At 41.2% G+C, this 22637-nt stretch overlaps 1 protein-coding gene across 2 annotated transcripts; it reads left to right on the top strand.

The window, feature by feature from the left end:
* The first annotated feature begins 1299 nt into the window (after positions 1 to 1299).
* TRAF6 (TNF receptor associated factor 6) lies at positions 1300 to 22316 on the top strand. 2 transcript variants are annotated; one of them, XM_040557255.1, is made up of 7 exons: positions 1300 to 1400; positions 8113 to 8439; positions 13228 to 13378; positions 13998 to 14156; positions 14714 to 14785; positions 16113 to 16190; positions 16996 to 22316. In XM_040557255.1, exons 2-7 carry the CDS (start codon positions 8144 to 8146, stop codon positions 17875 to 17877), a joined length of 1638 nt encoding a protein of 545 aa, XP_040413189.1. In that variant the 5' UTR covers positions 1300 to 1400; positions 8113 to 8143; the 3' UTR covers positions 17878 to 22316. The 2 variants fall into 2 exon arrangements, with proteins under 2 accessions (XP_040413189.1, XP_040413190.1); XM_040557256.1 differs by lacking the exon at positions 1300 to 1400 and adding an exon at positions 1645 to 2130.
* Positions 22317 to 22637: the final 321 nt, after the last annotated feature.

Genomic DNA, 22637 nt, shown 5'->3' with positions numbered 1-22637 from the left:
GATTTGGCAACTGCACTGAAAAAAAGGCATTTCATTTACATTTGGAGCAGAAACTCCAGATCCGTTCCTTAGATTCCTTCCCAACCCAAATAAACTGGGCATCAGTGCTCTGACTGCCTAACAGATTGCTAAAAACTGTAGATTTGGGCCATAGAAAACTGTCCATCTGAGGGTATCTGTTTTACAGAGGTATGGAATGATAAATTTCCTCATTTTACAGATAATGAAAATAACATAATAGTTTGTCCATTCAGCAGGGAAAAAAAAAAAAAAAAAAAAAAAAAAAAAAAGATGGCTCTGAAATTTTGCCAGTTGCCCAGCAAAGGGTGCACAAAGTTTGTGGAATTACACTTAATATAACTGTTTTATGTCACACTTCAGAGCCCCATATGAGGACCCCGGCTGATGCGATTTCTGTCTCTCTCCTCTAACTGTTCACTCCCTCGTGGGTCCTGGCAGATGTCCTCAGTAATCCTGAGGACAAAAGCAGCACTCGGAGGGGCGTCTTAGGGGCTGCCGTAAGCCTTTTCTCCAGAGGCAGCATCCTGCCCGCTGCCCGCTCAGCACTCGGGGCAGACGGGCAGTTTTGGTGAGGGCAGGAGCCTGCAGCTCTACCAGGGACCCCTCACATCATCACAGAGCCGGGACTCCCAGTGCCTGCTCCTCTGACCCAGGGAACAGGAGAGCTTCCTGGGTTGAAATTCGTGCTTGCCTGGGATGCTCGCCAAGGAAAGTCACCGAGGCAAACAGCGAAATTCCCCCTCCTGGTGTTTAAGGAAATGAAGCTGTGCTCGCGTTCACGCTGCCCGCTTTTTCACTTCCTTAGAGCCGCCTGCTGTGGCGAGCTGTGTTAGAAGCCAACGTCCCCACCGCCCCAGGCCAGCACCGCCTTGTCCGGCGGGCCTGGTGCGGGGGCACGGCCGTGCCCGCTGGGACACCGCGGCCTGGTGCCGCAGGAACCCCGCTGCTCGGGGCTCTCCTGCAGCGGGCATTTCCCTGCCGCGCAGCCCGAGCGGAGGGGTCCCACCGAGGCCTTGCTGGAGAGCGGAGGCGCTCCCAGGCTTGGGGGCAGCAGTGCAGCATCCCCAGGCGGGACAGGTCCCTAAGCACGGCCCCGCACGCTGCACCGGGGGGACACCCACACCCGCTGCTCCTCGCCGCGGCCCAGCTCTGCCCGCGGGCGCCCGTCCGGGCAGCAGCGGCCGGCTCGGGGCTCGGGGCTCGGGGCTCGGCCCCCGGCCCCCGGCCCCCGGCCCCCGGCGCCGGCTGCGGGACCCCGCGCCGACAGGCGGCGCTGCCGCGGGGCCGGGCCCTCGCTCGGGCCGGGCGGCCGCCGCCCCGGTGCCTCCCGAGGAGAAGGCGGAAGCGGCGCCGGCGGGGAGCGGCCGGTGGGGCCGGCGGTGAGCGGGGGGCGGCCGGCGGCGAGCGGGGGCCGGGGGTCGCGGCGCTGCCCGGGCGGAAGAAGCGGGGCGCGGGGCCTCGACTCGCGCCGGGGCTTAGCGGGGAGCGGGCGGCTGCTGGGGCTGGGGCTCGGCCTGAGCGGCGCCCACACGGGAACAGGGCTCGGCCCGGGGCCGCGGGGCTCCATGCGGGGGGCTGCGCCCGGCCGGGGCCCGGCAGGTGCCCGGCGGCTTCTCTGGGGCCTGGGAAGGGCTCAGCCCCCCTTAGCGAGTGCTCCGGGACGCGTTAGCGCGCCGAGGTGCCTGGTGGGAGGCGTTTGCAGGAGGCCGGACTGCTGCTGAAACGGAGAGCTGGGTTTTGTACCCAGCAGCACCATGCGTTTATAACAGGCTTCCTTCCTAACGCCAGCCAGCAGTTATTACTTCAGTAGTGCTCTCCATCGCTTTCGTCTGGTTTAGATAGGTCACGCCGAGTCTGTTCGGATGTGAACGGAAGTCTCAGCTGTAGGTGAAAGGAAGATGTGCTAATTATATCCCTTACACCCAGCAGTTAGAGCTAACCGAAAGTATTTCTCCCTGTTTGCTTCTGACAAGTTCTGCACGCCGCTAGGACGCTGCTAGGGACTGGAAAAGTGCGAGCCGCCGGTGGTGGCAGCGCTGGCAGGTGATCTGTGGAGCTCGCTCAGGCTCCATTGAATGAGAAGCCAAGGCATGTACGTGGCTGGCTGAGGTCTGTAGCACTGTAACTTTGCAACCCTGCTTTCTATTTAAATGATGTCCTACTGTATTTAAAAAGGAAATACGCACAATGGATACTTGCTGCCAGGACTTCAGAGTGAAAAAATGGCACGCGTTAGCTAAGTGAATATAAAAAGGTTTTAGATCCGCACTGTTAAAGCTAATGATACAGGCTTGGGAGTATAAAGCACTTCAGAAAGAAAATAAAAGTAAACGTAAGGCAGAGTGAAAAGGGGAAATGCTTGAGCTGTTTCAGGATGTGTGCCTGACTCGCTATTTACTTTCCCAGTGTCTCAAATAATTTTACTAATACCGCATACAGGCTGACTGCTTGTTGAGGTAGATGATAATTAAATCCACTCTGCAGCCTGTGCCTTGTGGAAATTACATTTGTTCGTAGCTCTACTTTTCCCTACCTCTTTTTGAAGTACTTTCTGTCCTAATGTTTACCTTGTCCGCATTGTGACAGCATCTTAACTTCTCAGCAGATCTGTTGAGGAATACAGAAAGGCACAACACATATCACAATGTGCAACAGGAGAGCAGAGGCCAAAGAGAGCAGAGTCTCTGCCAAAGTAAAGAATTTGAATAGTATTGTTTTTCTCACTAATAATGCTTGCCTTGTTTTTGCTAATCTGAACAATTCTCAGTGAAATATCTCTAGAATTTAGTCAGCTGAAGGGCTTGGGGTTTTGTTTTGTTTTTTAATTAGGGAAAGACCCATGGAATATTTTGGTGTTAAATACAGCGTATGGCACTTCCAGTGCTCAATAAAATTAAATTTGTTTTGACATAGTTAAGTAGGATAAAATACATTCGTAACTTGGAAAATGCCTCCATCTAGTCTCCTAATGTAAATGATACACGTGATTAAAGTCTGACAGCATTCTCTCCAAGCTAAGAGAAACCACCTACAAAGGTTCAGAAAGCCCCCAAAGGTCACTCCATGCCAGTGACTGGAGCAGTGATAGTGCCTGATGAACTTCTCATATTGTTGGTAGGCTGTATGCACCTCAAACAGAAGATTTTATTTAGTGTTTAGTTTCACGTGGAGGAATAGTAAGCATATGGGTTCTCCAAGTGACTTGGAAGCCTTAATAGGTATGGATATTAGAGGGGGGGAAAAAAAAGGGTTGATAACAAAATGCTTGTAACATGCTTGCAGGTTTTTACAAGAAACAGAAGCTGTTTTTTGCAGTTATTAGTTCTGCCTGAATCTGCTGCTGCTTTTTCTTGTCTAGCTATTTGATTGCTTTGAAATGAAAGTGCTTTATAGGTATTAATTAAAATGAACTTACATCATTTTATGTTTTTGCCAGGATGGGGCCATGGTGATGATAATTGTAAAGCTGATATTACGAATGCTGCCGAGCATAGCGCTTATCAGTTGTCAGGAGACCATTGATTGATATGCCTGAGAATAAGCATTGCACGTATTGCTTCATAAACAAATCACCCAAAGTCACTCCACTGGTCTGTCAGTCTCATGACCCAGAAATCTGTACGTACAGAACTGTTCTTAACGAGGCAGAAGGAGAAAACGCAGAGTTTTGCCTGGAGCATTGCCCTCTGCTGGCTATGTGTCGGCCAGGCTGAAAGCAGTTTAGTTAGGTTTATGGACCTCAAGTACGGAAAGGGATTTGGAATAGTTCTCTGTATTGATTTCCTTCTTTATGTGGCTACTCAGTATGAACTTTCTAGCAAAGATCACATAGAAATTAATTCTATTCAATATTTATGGATTAATATTCAAATTTTTCTGCTTCATGACAACTGCTGCGCTCCCTGTACAGCGTTCCTTCACGTTTGTCAAAAGCACAAAGATACGATTTCATGTTTCAGTGTAAATAGGGTACAATGCCTAGTCTTATCCCCTCCCTATTACTCAAATTGTTGTGTAATTTTCCAGGCAATTGGAAGGTATCTTCTGTACCACTAACGGCTTTTGATTTAGAAAAGTTTATAAATTAATCCTGTGGCTCTTAGGTGGAGCTTGAACATCTCTAAAAATCCGAGCTAAATTCCATTTTACTTTGGGGCTTTGCAAGTCAGACTACAGAGCTTTATTGGACACGGTAATTTAAAGTGTAGAAGGTTTTTAATTTAATTGTGAATCAGAAGGTACATTATGCTCGCAGGAGTTTGCTGTTCTGGCCTGACCGTGCTATCACAGATTAACCTTATCGTTTTGTAATGCAGAGTGTAAATAGCAACATAGCGCAGGTTACCTACTGAAGAAAGGTTTCGTTATGGTTTAGTCTTGAATTTGGAAAAAAGGGGTTGGGACTCCTGTGTCTGCTCTGGTTTGGGGACATGAAGGTTTGATCTTTAGAGATGGATCATTCCAGGTTTCTGCGGTATAAATAATGATCAAACATTCTGACCATTACCAGTTAGCCTGGAAAGCACCTTCTTTTCTGTGGCCAAATGATATAAAGCTGTTGCCTTGGAGAGAAAAATAAAAACAAAAAACAGCCTTTGGTGGCCCAAGGACTTTGGGTACCCCATATATGCAAGCCAAAACCACTATCTGACTGCTCAGCAAGTGTGATGGGACTTCCTAGCTCTAGGGAACGGCGTTTCAGGTGCATTATCAAACATAGTGTTCAGGTTTCCTCTGCCAGAGAAACTTCATCCTAGCAAGAGTTAGAATTGCCACGCAGTGCTCCCTTTTAATTTCACTTGTTCCTCGAAGTGAGGGCTGGTAGGTTGATGTTGTCCAAACAAAAGTCACAGAATAGGCTAGCAGAGTGTTTATTGCATTACGCTACCCATGTCAAAAAGCTGGATGAATTCTAAAGGCTCTGGTGTAGACAGGGTATTCAAATTAATATGTACATGTAGTCGTATTTGACTCGAGAAACTTTGTTCAGCACAGAGGAAAAAGAGTAACTACTGTTAATGGGACAGAAAGCTGGTTTGGTTTCGGGGGATGTTTGCTAGGTTTTCCTTCACTGGTAATCTATTTCATAATTAAAATGAAAGCAATTTGATGTAAATTTTGGGATGTACACTGGGTTTTAAAGGCCATCCTTTTCTAACCTGAAATTTTTTTTAAATTCCCCAGGGAAGAAACTTGCGTAACTGCCACAGTAGGCTTACAAACTGTCTTCTACATCTTGGTCAGGGGAAAGACCTGCCATCAACATTAACATTTTATTCTTCTCTAATTGGTTTTGCCCTCGCACTGCTTTGTTCAAGAAGAATGAGTCTATCTTCTGCTCCTGGAGGGCAAAATGGAACAGAAAATTCCTATTACAGCATTTACAACTTGTGAAGGAATTGCTTTAAACTGTGATGAAGTAATTGGGCTTTGTTTACTAGTCTGAGTAACAGCAGTGTGTGTGGATTTTGATTTGGAAACCTGTGCCTTGTCCCATGCCTATAAATGCATATGGAGGAAGAGGTTTCCTTAGAGATAAAATGAAGTGGAGCTGAGTAGAAGGAGGAATCCTATTACACGCCTTATGTAAAACATGAACAAAATTCAAGATCTGGCTCTTAATCACCTTTTTTAATTTTCACCTCTTTACAGGTAGGGAAATTCAGCCATAAAGAGATAATGATACTTGCACTTCTTTTTTGCGAACCCTTTGGTCATAATGTGGACAAAAAGCTCCATGTAGGAGTGGAGAGTATCACTGAATAGGGGGATTTTTGTGTGAGACTGGGATGTTGACTGGTTGCACTGACTCATTTGTTAAAATGACTCTGGTATAGGATTTTTGTTTCCATAGACTGAATATACATATCTGCTCTGTCTGTAGAAACAGTTTAAATGGGCAAAGAGGACAGCACTTAAATCTACAAAGTGTTCAACTATCAAGAGTCAGGTCCTGTTTTCTTCCTTACAAGAACAGTATTTCAAATTGTAGGTTTTATTTCTAGAAACAGCCCAAGGGAAGAGCAGCTCGCTTTGCAATGAATATGACAGCTGAATTTAAGTAAAGCTGTGATGTTTTCCTCCTTGCGACTTCCTGAATTCCTTTGTGACATGGCTAAAGGGATGCATGTTCCTCTTCCCTTTCTTAGCCTCACTAAATATACCCTTGTGGTATAGAAGAATGCGAGGTCTTCAGACCCAGACTGGCCTGTGGGCTCCAGTGCAATATTGCTCCGTGCAATATCCTGCACACCCACATTCACACTCCGTTGGCCCAACTTAGTTCCTGGAATTTTTTTCATGAAGTGTGGCCTCTGGACTAATCATCCTCTGCAGCAGCTCTTAAATAAAAGAGACCTGTTGGTGACAGCCTAAAAAAACTTTCTTTCACGGGGCATCTTTCTAAGCATTGATTCTTCTGTTTCCATTCTAAGTACTTGTGTTCAGTTCCATGGGATTAAACTCGGAATTCTGGGGCTATGCCCCAAGCAACTGCTGGAAAGTTGTTTGATGGTTTAGTTTGTATTTGCTGTATTTAGGAGCCTTGACTGTAAAGCTTGTTGAGGTAGATGACATACAGGAATAATAAATACGTGGGGACAGAGAGCTGGAGAAGACGTAAGCTTCATCCCTTGGGTGCAGTTCCAGACGGCCGTGCGATGGAATTATTTCTGCGTGAAGCAGGCATTGCTGCCTGGTGCGGTACAGCTCCAGGCAGTCAAACGGTGCTTTGAGACTGCACCATAACGGTGATTTGGAAGTGGCAGGAACACTACTTTTCAGATACTTCAGACCCTACTCATTCTGCATCCTTGCCGCCCCCAGATTCTGCAGAAGTGATGCAGATCAATGGTCCTCACAGCCCAGCTCTCAACTAATCCTTAGGCTTCTACCTCCAATAGGCTTTAAAAGACGCGACGGTATTGCAGTGAGTGCACTAGGTGAACATCTCCAAAGACCTTTGTCTGCGCTCCTGTTAGTGGGCACCTGGCTTTGTGTGCCTGGCCCTGCAGCCCTCAGCCTGCTCACGCTGCCTTGCACCTCCGAATAATTTAATTGACAACTTGGTGTTGTCAATTAAAGACAATTAACCACAATAGGGTTCTAGGGAAATGTTTGTAACAATTAAACAACTGGGATAGAGGAAAGTTTCTTGGAGTTTCACAATTGGTATTTGTTGTTTAAACCTTTCTTTAAAGTTCCTTCATTCAGTGTAGAAATATCGACAGGCTGGGGATACCAGCATTTTTTAATTTCATACCCGTGAATTCAACCTGCTTTGTGAGCTGTATTTTAAAAATAGGCCCTACTCTGCTTCAGGGAAGTGTGATTTTTATCTTCTGTTCTTATGGTCATGTCACTTGTCCTCCCTCCCTGCTGTACCAGAGGAGGGAGAGGAGAGCAAGAAACCTGTTGAGTACTACTAGTTTGTAGATAGCTTTTTGAGCTGCAGAAATATTAGCCTTATCTCATGTGCAGCTTCTTACTCCTATTGATGGTTTTAAAACGTTACTAGCAGCGCTGTGCATTTGAATTTCATTTGCAGTGTGTCACCTGCTAGGTTTGGGTACCCAGGCTTACGTTTTATTTGTGGATATGCACCTCAACTGATTGGAAACCTATACTACAAATCTCTGTGTACAGAAAATATAATGTTTAGTCACTGCAAGGAAAAGATGGAGTTGAGCTACTGCTATCAAGTAAAACTTGTATTTTTCCAGCACTTTTCAATGAAACTAGGAATGCTTTAGAAGTAAATAATACTGAAGGGGTAGAGGCATTTTTAGTAAGCGCAGCAAGGAGAGAGAATATTCCTCCATTTACTAAAATTGGGTAGATGAAAGAGATTACAGAAAGGTGTTTGTGTTTTTGAACCAGGCTGACAGGATGCGGTGCTCTTTCCTTATATCACAAGATAAGTAAAAAAGATATATAGCAGAGAAACTGGGACAATTCAAAACTGGTGATTGTGAGCAGAACCGAATGTGCAGCGCTGTTCCGGTGCTTGTGGCCAGAAATAAGCTCTGTTCGTGTCTGGAAGGGAAGGTCTTGGAATATTTTAAATTAACACATCTTTTTGTCATCTTGCAGAGCGTTTCCGTGTGGTACTTGATCAGCTACTATGAGCTTGCTACAGAGCAATAACAGTTGTGGAGCCCGAGACCTGGAAAGCGGCTGCTGTGCAGCCATGGCCAGCGCCTGCAGCGTAGGAGCGAAAGAAGATAGTGTAAGCGTCAGCAGCGGGACTGGAAACCCTCCAAGTTCGTTTACAGAGGAAACACAAGGATACGATGTGGAGTTTGATCCGCCCTTGGAAAGTAAATATGAGTGTCCAATCTGTCTGATGGCTCTTCGGGAAGCAGTGCAGACGCCATGTGGACACCGTTTCTGCAAAGGCTGCATTGTCAAATCAATAAGGTAAGGGAAAACTTAGGGAAAGTGTTTTTAAGAAGAAATTCACTTGAGTAAATGTTAAATAAAAATAATAAAACTTGGTAGCCAAATCCTCCAAATAAATCCCATCTTCAGCCCGGGATTAAAATACCTGTCCTTCCCCTGTGATTGTTTCTCTTGATAACTACAGGCAACTGCCAACAATTTGATTTCTTGGCACAGATGGGCAATTCATGCTTTCAGTTCTCTGCTTGCAATCTGCGTCCTTGTTGATCTGGAGATGGTAAGGAGGGAATAGTCTGGGACAAAGAGTTGAGAGAGGGAAATGGCATATGAGGAGGGTAGGAATGAGATGTGAAGGCAAGAATAAGCCGAACTCTTAAAACTGAACGGTTGAAAGAGGATGCAAAACCAGAAAGCACGCAGACCTGCACAGCGAACTTCCCTCAGACCTGGAGTACAGTCGTCACTGTCCCGCACATGCCAGTGAGTATTGGAACACATTGATAGAAAGCTAGATATTATGCTGTTTTTTCTACTCGGCATAAGCCAGATTGTTTTCTTGTAAATCGCTCCCTTAGCTCAAATGTCACAGTAGTTTGGTAGGAATCTATTTAGCGCTGTGCGACCCACCTGTGGAGTTGGTTAATTTCCCACCTTACTTTGCACACCTTTGTGTATAAGATCATTAAATCATCTTCAGCATTACTTCATTACTTTTTTTTCACGTGCACTTATTTTTAGCGTGCAAAATGAGCAGTGCTTTCTTGATTGGTTTTCCATACCATTTATTCATAGTTCTGTTCCATTTCTTTTTATCCATAGTTCATCATTTGTAGCTCACCAAATATATGGTATGCCAGCAGCGGTATTCTCTGAACACAGAGGGTTTGTGGGTTTTGTAGGCTTCTCTGTAGTTTCTGCACTGTTGTGTCTGATGCTAATGTATTTCTTCATGACATCCCTTTTACATCAAGGAGGAAAGTGTTGGAGCTCAGTACAAGAGGATGAACTTAATTTTGCATTCCCTACTTATTACTGTTATTCCCTACTTGCAAAAGTTCAAGTTATTTTCCTCTAGAGAGGAAACTAGAGAGAAAAACTTTTTTCTCTAGAGAGAAAAACTTTGTGTTTGCAGCACAGTTCTTTTTAACATTTAGTTTCATCAGCATTTCTGAGAACAGGATACAAGTTCGTTATCCAGAAAATGCAGAATACCAAAATCGTTCACCCATGAAAAGTAACTCTCCTGTATATTCTGCTGAGGGAAGCTAAGAGATACTCTGTTCTCTAGTAATCACACCATGAGATCACCCCAATCCCACAGTGTCTTGCCTCATTCACTACATCCCTTAAAAAAATAAAGGGTAAGTCAGATCTTACCCAACTGCATCGTTCAGTGACATTCACGTCAGCCAAAAGCATGGAAGAAAGCAAAAATGAAAGTAAACTTGTTGGCTTTGATTGTATGTATCCAACTTCCCAGGCACAAGCACTTGGCTTCACTTTCTGGCCTTCACTTTGCAGATTCCAACCTAAATTATTTCAATAGATTATTATACATAAATTCATGTGTCCTTGTAAGTATCAAATTAGACTTTCGTACTTACAAAAGGCATTTTGGAATTCCTTACTCTCTCTGAGCTTGCTATGCTTTCTTTGGCAATAGTGGTTTTTATACTCTTCTTTAATTTGGGAATTTCTGGAAGAAAGAAGAGGTAAGAAATCTTTAAACCTTCTCACAGGAGGATGATGCCTGCAACTCCTGAAGGTAAATTAGTCAGTACTGAAGTATTGTGAGCATTAGCAATTTCTATTCACTAGGCATTTCAAAGACAGTCATATTCCTATGATAACTAAACTTAAAATTACCAAAAGTGGATGTCTTGGATCCAGTCTTTTGGATCCTGCATGGTGATGTTGTTTTATAACACTTCTGCTGAAGAGCTGCACAGTTGTGGTCATTGGTTAGAATTTTCCTTGGTACTTAGTGAGGAACTGCAGCAAGCTTGTGCTCACAACATAACATCTCAGAGCGGGTAGAGAAACTTCCTTCTTAAACCTCAGGCATAGGAAATGGTGTCTCTTCTCTTCTCTGTTAAATTAACAGACTATTTGCTTTACTCACACTTTTTGGTCTATAAACAGTTCTCATAACCAGAAGTTTTTCCTTCTTGTATACTTTCCGCTTTTTACTTAACCTCCAGAGGTAAACTTACAATTCACCTGAATACTGAGCACAGATGGCAAGCTTTTTTGATCTTGGAGACAATAGATCATCACTGTGATATTTCAAATGTTGCAGTAGTAGTATATATTTTCCCTCATTCCCCACTGGAATCTGTCTTTGGAGTGCAGTGAATGCTTGTAAAAGCAGAGCAGAACTTGGATTGCCAGGCCCTTCTGAAGGGCTGAATTGCACGCTTAATTGGGATACGTGGATTGAGCTATTGATTTGGACTATCACTGTAGTCTCCACAGTACAGTATTGATTTGGAGTGTCTACAGTACAGTATTGATGGATGTCATTGAGAAGTTTGTACAGAACTAAAATGAGAATTGAAAGTGATTTTTACATTGTCTAAGTGCTATTTTTTTCATTAAGTGATTGTCACAGCCTTTATGTGGTCAGGAAAAAAGTGTTTCTGTTTTCTTACTAATTTTCCCACTGTCTAGTCTGATTGAACGCTGATTGAGGACTTTAAGTGATACAGGATGGACACACAGTTGTTGAGTAATTGCTTCTTGCCACTTAGGCAGCAGTTGTGGTTGCCCATGCTGAAGATGCTGTGCCTGCAGCTAGAAAGATTTGTATTAACAAAAAAAAAGGGGGGGAGGGTTAAGCACTCTAGCCTTAGATCTTGTAATGGGAGGGACATGATGGGTTTCAATCACAGTAAGTGTTTGCTTCCCAGCAAGTCCTGTTATCATTTTAAGTAAGGCAGCCTGAAGTGCTTTAAAGTGCTATGAGTCATGGGAGTGAAGAAGTTTATCTGCTGTGGTAACTACAAATAATAGTTTACAGACATTGCTGTCTACAAAATAGTTGATTAGAAAATTTGGAAGAACTAAGTTCAGATGCAATAGCTAATTAAACTTAAGTCTCGTCTTTCTTCTCCTGTCTTAGGTCGAAGCTAACTCAGGGCTTGCAGTAGGGCTGACCAAACAGCAGAACCTCTTTTATCTGATAAGCAGAATTGTGAGCTGGCAAGGGTCAGCAAGGAAAACTTTGGGTGCTGGCAGTTCATTAGACAACCTACATGGCTCCAATTAAAGTATATGCCGACTATTTTGCTTCTAGGCTAAACTGCTCAGTTGTTAAAATCATGGAGCAGTCTTTTTCTTTAAACTAAATTATCCTGGCTTGGCTTTTCATACCTATGTTTAAAATGCAACAGAAATCATAGGAATATTCATTGTACCTCATGGTAGATGATTACTGTTTCACAGTTACCGTTGTGGGTGGCACAACTCAACCTGATAAATAATTCCAGCACAGGAAAACCTCCACTGTAAAGTACCTTAGAACAGAGGTGCATAAACTCAGTTCTGTGATAGGAAATGTATAGCACATCTTTGTCTGTGGATGGATATAAGCAGCCTTTTAAACACAATTCCAATACTTGTTTAATATCTGTTTAATATTCTACACAATGTCTTTGCTCTTTCCTTTTTATAATCTTTATAAAATTGCCATTCATTCTTACTTTACCCTTAGACTGCTGGTTATTTAAGCTGGAGATCTAGTGTCATTATTTATAATGAATATATTGTTGGCTATTATTATAGGTGGTTATCTTTCATGTGTAGAAGTAAAGCTACTGTCTTAGCAGCAGGTGTACCAAACTACCATTATACTGCATCAAGCAGGGTGTTTGTAACCAAGTTATACCCGTTAAAAAGTGGCTGCCTGTGGATTGTGTGTGCGTTGGGGGAACACTTCTGAGTTGTGACAAAGATCAGCACGCTGCTCAGTGAGCTGTGACACAAAATGGCACACGAGGTTATTTGCTTTTTTCCATTTGTTTAGAAGTATGACTATCAGACTTGTGGCAATCTAACTTTTGCGAGCAAAACCTCGGAAAGGAAGTTCATTGTCTCTTTCTAAAGTCTAAACATTACCCCCACTTCCTCTAGCAGCATTGCTAATGAAGGAGGTGCTGACCAATTATTTCCTTTTCCAACAAAGAGCACAAATTCCCTCCTGTCCTCCACAGCCCACTAAGTTCTACTTCCCCTCCCGCTTGCAAGCGACGACAATGATCTGACACTTGATCTTTGCAGCACAAGTGCTTTCTCACATTTTTCCACCCCATGTATTTTTCCATATTACTGATATTTCCAAGTGAGAAGAAAATAGAATCATAGAATATCCCAAGTGAGGAAGAAGGGAGAGAATGTCTAAGAACCTTTAAAGAACTGTTTTGAAATAGTATTGAAATAATACTTTTGTGTTTGAGCTATGTGAAGTACTTACAGAAACGAGACTGTAAGTTCTTAGGTTCTCAACATCCTCCTCAAGTTTATTTGCAAGGTATCTGTCATGCCCTTTGGTCAGTTAAAAGCTACTGAGCTAGAACAGCTCTATGATCCCAATAGTTCTACCCCAAGTGAAATTGTGTACTGACTATTTTTCTGGTTTACATTTCTGATTTACATAACTTCTGGTAATTGTCACATAAATGCCATTGTTTTCAAGGACTATTTTAATGTGTTATTAATTTGCCCGCTTATGTCTTGCTAGTGTAAAAATATTTTAAATTAAGGGCAAAGGAAACTCAATCTCTTTTTCCCTTTTTTCTGGCATTGTAGAGATGCAGGTCACAAATGTCCAGTAGACAACGAAATTCTGCTCGAAAATCAACTTTTTCCTGACAACTTCGCTAAACGGGAAATCCTTTCATTAACGGTGAAGTGTCCCAACAAGGGCTGCTGCATGAAGATGGAGCTGAGGCATTTAGAGGTGAGAATTAGTTCTGAAAATATGGAACCTTGTTTTCATGAACACGTAAAAAATTCAAAATAACTTAATATAGATGAGCATACCTGATACCTCTTCATGCTGATTCAGTGTGTTGTTCATTCAACCCGATAGCTGCATGTTTGTTTTTAATGAGTGTTTAGTTGTAATTAGGTGATTCTCAAGTGAACATGGTAGTGCATGAAAATTGTACTAATGCAGCTAGCTCTTTAGGATCATTCATGTTTATCTTTTGATCAGCTTTATCTGTACTTCACACAAGTTCTCTAAGGTCAGTTTAATATTCCTTGAAAGCAGCTAGATACATTAGTTGAAGTAATTGTTTTGGAAATAACATACCCAGTTATTAGGAAAAAAACATAAAGCTGAATTTTACCAGAGAGTACTTTTAATATGTGAACGTGTTCACTCTGAATATATGAAGTCCTGATCTTATTAATGCGACACTGCCAGTAAAGTCAGGGTAAGCATCTGAGGGTTTTCTTGGAAGGAAAGAAGGAAAGATTGCAGTTTGTTTCTCTTGTACTGTGCTTTATCTGAAAAACAGGTGAGCAGTTCGTACCTATTTGTAGTATGAGATCCCTCTTTTGTCCACATTCAGGACCACCAGTCGCATTGTGATTTCTCCACTGTGGAATGCCCGCAGTGCCAAGGAGCCTTTCAGAAGAACCATCTGAAAGAGCACATGACACAGGAGTGTCTGCGGCGTCAAGTCTGTTGTCCCAACTGTGCCACATCTATGGCTTATGAAGATAAAGAGGTACTTAGTCTTCCAGCCTCCACTGGCAAGGGTTTGCTTTTAAATGTGACATCAATTTTAAAAAAAAATGGTCTAGAAGAGTTCTTTTAGCTGCAGAGGTGAGAAGCTACAAACTCCAGGGCATTAGCCTAGAACAGGCAAAAGCTGGGCAGAGGCTGTGCTTAGATACACCATTCTCGGAAACCCTGTGCTGCAAAAAGACTTGTGTAACAACCATTGATTTTTGGCCTTACCACCAGAGAGGGGTAAGGGGTAGCATGTGCTGGCAAAGTAACATACAAAACAATATCACACGTTTACAGCTTTTATTCCTGGCAGAAAGGATGTCAGGAGATGCATCTTTTGGGGAATACGTGCTAAAACACAAGACAAGACCTAGGTCACTACTAAAGTTTTCTCCTTGCTATGCTTTTTTTAAACTTTGTTTTACAGGTGCATTCACCTAAATGCAAAATTTGAAATGTAGATAAAAACATCTCATTAGAAGTGATTAGCATTCTTTTAAATGACATAACATTATTAATTCTTTTTCCTCTCTTTTCTCTGTTCGATAACAGCTTCATGACCAAACCTGTCCCCTTGCCAACGTATTTTGTGAATATTGCAACACAATGCTCATCAGACAGCAGGTAAGAGAGTAGCTTTCTGTGCTTAATCTGCATCAGATGTTTTGTATTTACATTGCTGCTTTAATCTGAAATTAAATTTGAAGAAATAGTTTGTCTGCTGGCTAATAAATCTCTCCTTGCCTCTCTTTGAAAAAGTTGCATCCACTGTAGGATTTCTAAGTGTAAATCACATTGTTTGGGTATGCTGCTTCTTGACAGTTGCCATGCTGCGTGTTTCTGATCTTGAATGGGGGTTACAGAATACCAAATAGCAGCTTGTGATTATGGCTGATGTTAGAAGAGAGAGCTTTAATTTGGGCAAAGAGGGAGAATATTTTTAACTGGAAAGTCATTATTGGAAAGTAGCTCTAAATAATTCACTACTGAACTGTAGATGCTGTGTAGAATTCTGCATGTCCATTACTATCATAATAATCATTGCTATTTCTTCTATTCAGTAACAACTTACTTCATTGACAGGAAAATGATAAATGTTACTTAATTTGCAGCCTATCTGTTTGAATGGAATGGCAACTATGTTAATGACTCAGATTAAAATAAAGAATGATCTTGAAAAATCAGAGAAGTACTCTGAAAAACAGGAGTGAGTTCAGTAATGACAACGGCAAAAATGTGTCACTAGATCAAATAATGAGTCGTGAGACTGTGAAACAGAGAATGCTAAAATAGGTATCGATTTAGAATTAACGGATGACCTGTGTTAAGCTTGTGCTCTACTGCATCATGATATTTAAACAAGACGTTTTGGGTTACATAAGCTAGTATTTTGCCTGAGAAACACAGAATTATCTTTTGCTCTGATTAGGGCTGGTAGGGTATCAGCTGAAGCTGTTCAGCTTTTGGGGTGAGGATGGATAGGGAGGATTCAGAGCAGTGAGATAATTGGGTCTGGAAGACATGGACCATAAGAAAAACTGAAATAAATGTGGACTTTCTGAAGAAGAAGATAATGAAGAGTGCCACAGTTGTTTATAAGTATATGCAAATAGCCCTGCAGAAGGGAAAGAAACAGATTGTGATCTAGCTGGAGTATAGGTTAGAAACGAAAGGCCTACATTCATGTGAGGAAAAACCTGAATGCTTTCTGATGCATAATGTAAAAACTATAAGGCAATGAAGTGTTAAAGTACGTGCAAGGAGGATACAGAACTTGTATCATTAACTAACATTTGTGTTCAAAGCTTCCATATTTCTTTGAGAACTGATACAGGAATAAACTGATCTGGCTTCAGGTACATAATCAGAGTCCATCCAGCCCTATTCTTTTAGGATGTTATAAGAGAATACTCTTCATGGGAAAATTAATTGCAAATCTGGTTTGTTTTAGATGCCTAACCATTACGATAATGATTGTCCTACTGCCCCAGTACCATGTTTTTATAGTGCCTTTGGGTGTCCTGAAAAGGTAAGCCTTTTATCGTAATCAAGAGTTGCAGACCTTTCTTTTTTTCAATGTCTTTTTCTGTTCTCATCTCATCTACCTGTCCAAATCTTCACTGATTTGTGGAGTGTATTTTTTTTTGTTCTGAAGTATTTTAATTATAAAGCAGTATGTGCTGATGCAGTGCCTTTCAAAAGTCCTTCTCAAATTTAGAAAAGTGAATTATTTGCTTGATGGACATACTTTTATTAATCCATGAGAGTATTCTCAGCTTTCATAATAATAAAGTAGCTTCTTCTAACATTTCTTGAAAAGTTGTGACCAAATGCAATTATGGCTTTTAGAGTTTGGTAAAGAAAACTTGAGCATGTTTTAAATTTGATTAAATCCAAAATTGTTTAATCTAGATACTCTCATTTTTAGTTGTGCAATAACTCTAAATTTTCATCCTTTCCCCACTGGTTTTCATACATCTTTATTATTTGGTACTGTGGAGCCATTTCAACAAATCAATGAAGGAAATACAGTGCTGATTTAGCACACAGAAAAATACCTGTTTATCACTAACACTTTTACACCATGTCAATTTTGAGTTGAACAGTATTTGCCCGCTGCCATTTGAAAATATTTTTTCATTTGACATAAGTGATCTTAAATTTTAAGCCCTCCATTGGTAGTGCTACTTTGTCACATCACCTTTCTTTGATTTACATTCCAGTTTTTCTCACGTAACAGAAGCAACTTGTTTGATTTTCTTCAGAGCCACATTTAGGATGTGATTAGAGATGATGTGTGATATATTTTTAATGCTACGTCTCTTAAATTCTAGATGCAGAGGAATGAACTGGCACGACATATGCAGGAGTTCACTCAGGTTCACATGAGAATGATGGCTCAGAGTTTTCAAAATATCAGTGTTACTGCTACAAATCCTGTACCCTTTATCAATGGACTACCATTTGAGCCTGCCCTCTTCTCCCATGTGTCACATACCCCATATAATTGTAATCCGGAAGTTGAAAACTTCAAAGAAACTATTCAGCAGTTGGAAGGTCGCCTGGTAAGACAAGATCACCAAATCAGAGAACTCATTGCTAAAATGGAGACTCAGAACATTCACATGGCAGAACTCAAACGTACCATTCGAAATTTGGAGGGAAAAATTACTGAAATGGAGGCACAGCAATGTAATGGTATTTATATATGGAAGATTGAAAACTTCAGTGGACTTCAGAAAGCACAGAAAGAAGAGAGACCTGTTGTGATGCACAGTCCTGGCTTCTATACTGGAAAACCTGGCTACAAGCTGTGTTTGCGCTTGCATATCCAGTTACCAAATGCTCAGCGTTGTGCTAATTTTATATCTCTGTTTGTCCACACTATGCAAGGAGAATACGACAGCCATCTGCCTTGGCCTTTCCAAGGCACTATACGACTTTCTATTTTGGATCAATCAGAAGGCCCTGAACGGCAGAATCATGAAGAAGTAATGGAAGCCAAGCCAGAGTTGCTAGCCTTCCAGAGACCAACAATTCACCGCAATCCAAAAGGTTTTGGTTACGTGACTTTCATGCACCTGCAGAACTTGGAGCAAAGAACCTTCGTAAAAGATGACACCCTTCTGGTACGCTGTGAAGTTCTAACACGGCTGGATTTGAACAGCCTTCGCAGAGAAGGATTTCAGGCTCGCAGTACTGATGGTGCTGTGTAACCTGTAAGTCTTAACCAGAGGAACGGAGCCCCTGGTCATGCTCTTCCACCACAGATTACACGCATGCTTCATTGTCCAATAGGCTGAATGTGTAAAAAAGATCATAGTTGCCAACATAGTTGATCTTCACCTGAATCGAACTCTGTTGTTGCTACACTTTTTTTTCCTATGAGGTAATGTGTTCAAATACTACTTATTGTTCTCTATTAAAGTAATAAGCAACTTCTGTAGCAAGCTAACTAAATGAAGTGTGGTTAATCAAAACTTAACTGCCTACAAGAAAATCCTACTGAAGTACCTAGACATTTGTGTTTGGCCAAGCGTACGTCATATCAGAAAAGACCTGTAAATCTTTGAGCCACAGTGCCTCGGAATAGATACTGTAGCAGGGAAAGTGCCTAATTAATAAAGATGAGGATTTGATTGTTCTGTTTGTTTTTTTATTATTTACACAGAGCTTGGGGAAGCTTTGTTTTGGAGTTCAGACAGTTTCTGTATTGGCTTATCTAGAACTTTGAACTGGCTATGCTTCTCTTGAAATCTGAAGTTAGTTTAAGGCTTTGCTGACATCACCTAGAGTGAGATGCTTTGACCCTTCTCTGCTGAGAAGGTCAAACTTCCTGAAGTTAGCTTCAGGAAGTTGCATGTCGATATAAAGTTGATAATAGAATTGCTGAAAGGTGTGTGGTAGCATTGTGAAGAAGGTTAAATGACTATGAGTCAAGCTCACTGAAGAAATTTCTGAAAGTGCCCCCCCTAATTCTCTCTATTTTGACCAATCTTTTTTATAAATGTGTGATCCAAGCCCAGAACGTGGATCACTGTCAGCAGAGCGGTAAAAGTGGGGCATTAGAATGAGATACCTTTGTGCTGATAGGATCTCCTGCTAGCACTGGACGTTTTTCAGGTTGCGGGTGGATATGTGAGCGAAGGTGTATAGTAACTAAACAGCGTCTTGCAGAATTTGTTTTACTGTTGTTGAAACCTGAATTTGTACCAAGTTTAACTTTTGATCTGCATCTGTTTGAGTGATGCCTTGATGTTCTGGGTGATGTATGACCTACATCATTTCCTCTTAATTCTCGGTGGACAGCCGGCCATATCAACATCCAGCTGTTGTGGCCATTTCCTGTCCCATTAGACAATAGGAACTGGGCCACCCTCAACACTTCAGAAAGGAAGAAAAGTCTATTAATTAGTTTGAGGAAAAACTGCAATCCCATTTGCTCTCCGGAAAAAAAAAAAAAATCTGGCTTCCTTAGCATCTCTTTAACCAAACACTAAATTCAATATTTCAAGGATTCATGAGCTTCCTCGTGCTGCACGTATTAGTTTTCTATACTGCTTGTTTGTATGCCATATAAATGTTAGTTTTGACCAGTCAAAACTGAGTAGTTAAGTTCACTGGTGCTAGTAATTTACCATGGTGCTGATGAGGTTCTGAATCTTCTCCTTTCAAAAGGGGGAAGAAGAAAATTTTGTTCACCCTATAACTTAAGTACACAGTCTGATACAAAAGAAAGAACTAAGCCATACATAAAACTCCATGAAATAATACTATAGGATATTGATATGGGTTAATTCTCTGCCTACCAGCATGAGCTTAAAATTTCCAGGACCCAACCTTACTGATTGTTCGTCATATCCAGCTGAACAAAATTTAATTTTCAGGTAGAGCCTACTAATTGAAGACGGACTGTATGTAGCTGAGCATTGTCACTACTGAAACCTGAACGTCCTGGCTCATGGTAAACGTGATAGTCGGGACTGACTTGGTGTGTTCTGTGAGTTCAGAGGACAGGTGAACATATATTACTCGAAAACAGGAAAAGATCCGTGCTTTAAAACTTTTAAACCTCTTAAGTAGTTTTTAGACTGAATAGCCTCATCCTGTTAGCTGAATTGTTTTGAAGTGTCTCCAATCAGAGCAGCGTTGGTAGTTAAACCATTCTTAACGAAGATCTTTTCATACATCTAACAGTGCCCAGATCCGCTGCATACAGATGACAGTTCCTAACACTGTATGCCAGTTCTCCAGTCACTTTCAGGCTATGTTCGGTATCCATCCTTTTTCCAAGATGTTCAGAGATGGCCATTATCCTTTTTCTGTGTGTGTTAGGGGAGAAAGGTAGAAGAAGGGCTTGCAATTTGAGAGCTTCTTCCTGGCACAGTTCCTTTCTCAGCCCTAGTGTTGTTAACAAAAACGACCTCAGTCTATGTTCTAAGTGTTTATAACCAAGACCCACTAAGTGCATTAATACTTCCTGTACTTTTGAAGCTTTGTATTATGAACCCTCAAGTACAACACGCTGAATTTTTGCTTTGAGCCTGATCTGCTACATCTGACAGAGTTCTGCCTTGGGAAGAAACTCAGCTTGGTGGCAGGTTCAGGAGTTTAAATGATTCAGGTTAGTATTGTACGATAGCACAACCCAATAGTGAATAGAAAGCTAGTGCATGTATAATTCTGTATCAACCACAGTAATATGAATGCTTTAGTCACTGCTGCTATTCTACTGGTTTTGTATTTTAATATCACCAAGTAGAACTCTGAGTGATGCCAAATTACTGTAATGCCAGAGTTTTACATGAGAAACTTTGAGAGCTAACTTGCTAAATATGAATTTACTTTTTTTAAAGTTAAATATTTCTGTCACATAAATGTCAATGAAGTGTTTATTCATATATGTTCCAGTTTCCTCATTCTTTACCCATCTTCCAAACTGCTGTTCACTTCAACTGCAGTTCCCAGAGCTTTCTCTTCCAAGTAAGAATATCATCTTCAGCTAATGGAAGAACTTACGAGTCTGGATTGGTACCATCTCAATGTATAGTCTTCACGACTATTATCTTTAATTCAAACTTTTCTAAGCAATTCAGTTTCTATGTAAAAATAGGTTTGTGTGAAACAGCATCTTGCCCCCTTCTTACAGAATTTTTTTTTTGAGAAATCATTATACCATGGTGGATTGAGGTATAATTAGGAGAACTCCTCAATGGAAGCAGAATGGTATGCAGCCTTGATAGTTGTCTCTAAAACAAACATGAAGTAATACAAGGATTTAATCAGTTTCATGTATAATTTCTTCAGGAATGATGTTCTCTAGGTCTGTCACTCATGATGCTTTGCAGCATTGTTAGATCTCAAGATGTTTTAGTAAGTGGCTTAGCTTATCTTCCAAATTTGTTGTCTTGAACGTGTTAAAAGTCAGATACTCTTAGTATATGTATTTGCACAGCTGCTATGGCACATATTTTCCAATTATAATATATTGCAAATGTGTTTTCTTTTTGCCTTTGAATGTCTTCCCCTGCAGGGCAGGGAAAATTATTTTACTAAAAATGTTGGTATGTAATGTATATGTGGGAGCTCAGATAATGTGAGATATATAGACTTGTTTTTTTAACTGGTCTCATGATATGCCTGGTCATGTTTGCTGTCAAGGGATTAGACTTGCTAATGAAATAAAATCAGGGTGGCCTTTCTGTTCTTATTTAGAGACACTTTCTTATCAACTAGATGATGATGGATGCAAAAGATTATTCTGGGGTCAGTGTTAAAGGTTTGTATTGGTTTGCATTTGAACAGAATGAAAGTACTCCTGTTCCTTTCGAAGTATCAATAGATTGTTTAATATATTTTGTAATTAATGCACAGCTATATTTCTGACAGGATTTTAAAAAAATAAAGTAATTAAACTGTGCAGTGTATCTTGCATCTTTATTCAGATGGAGGGCTGCTTAAAAAGATGAACGGATAAAGGATTTGCTCTCTGTCTTGTGGATTTCAGAGGTGGCTGGTTTATAATTGAGGGTGATCGTGTATCATAGAGCGGTCAAACACTAAAACTGAAAAGAGTATTTCAAGATTAAAAGATTTCTGTAATTTATAAAGGGTAGTGATAGCTTTAGTCATTACTAGAAGATACAGCTAGTGCAAGTCATTACTAGAAGACAGAGATCGTGTAATTGATAGTAAACTGTTTGTGTGATCATCCTGTAATTTAAGATGCAGCTCTGAAAAATAATTAACATTATCACCTGTGGCCACATCCTGCTTGCTTGTTATGTTAGTAGCAAAGACAATGATTTGAAGCTTTGTTGCAAGATGCTCAGAAGTCAAAGGGAGTTTCTCTGTCAGTAAGAGAAATAAATGCTTGTTTTGTGGCAATCTGCTAATTTATTTCACCTGCAACATTCTTCTGGACTTGTCTTTTTAACAGCAGCTGCAGGTAGGAGAAACTTGATCTCAGGCTCCATGCCCTTCGGAGTGTATAATTTTCTAGACTCAAATTCCTCTGAGGAAATGTGGTGGTATTTACTAGAGATAATGTCTAATACAGGGCAGTTAAGTATGATTTATATTTCAGTCTGGATGAAATAAGGATGATGGCTGGTGAGTTATGCCTCTTGCACCTTTTGGCTCAAAAGAGAAAGAAAGAGAGAGAGAAAGGGGGAGAGGGAGAGAACCACACTCCTACCACTGAAAGAGGAAATAGCTAGCAGGAAGAATGACCATGACCAAAGGAAACACTTTGCCGTCACCACCCCAGTCTCACCCTCTTAATTTTCCCACCACTGAGCCTTTGTCAGTTCTACTTGGAAGGACAAAGTCAGTCTGTCCTGGACAGAGTGGGTTCTGGTGCCACCACCCCCATTCACGATTTGAGTTTTTGTGACCTAGAACACAAAATTCCAGGATCTGTGGTCCTCATGTCTTTTTTTCTTCACTGGCTTTAATATTAAAACTATATGTATAT

Source organism: Cygnus olor, chromosome 5, assembly GCF_009769625.2.
Source record: "Cygnus olor isolate bCygOlo1 chromosome 5, bCygOlo1.pri.v2, whole genome shotgun sequence".
Classification (NCBI taxonomy): Eukaryota; Metazoa; Chordata; class Aves; order Anseriformes; family Anatidae; genus Cygnus; species Cygnus olor.
The sequence above is the reverse complement of the archived record's forward strand: the minus strand, read 5'-3'. Positions and strand labels throughout refer to the sequence as shown.

Bases quoted from the DNA above. Each gene is read 5' to 3' on its own strand.
- TRAF6 (XM_040557255.1), top strand. From the start codon at position 8,144: ATGAGCTTGCTACAGAGCAATAACAGTTGTGGAGCCCGAGACCTGGAA. The intron at 14,786-16,112 runs GTAAGAGAGTAG...GGTTTGTTTTAG, and splicing joins CAATGCTCATCAGACAGCAG to ATGCCTAACCATTACGATAA. The intron at 16,191-16,995 runs GTAAGCCTTTTA...CTTAAATTCTAG, and splicing joins CCTTTGGGTGTCCTGAAAAG to ATGCAGAGGAATGAACTGGC.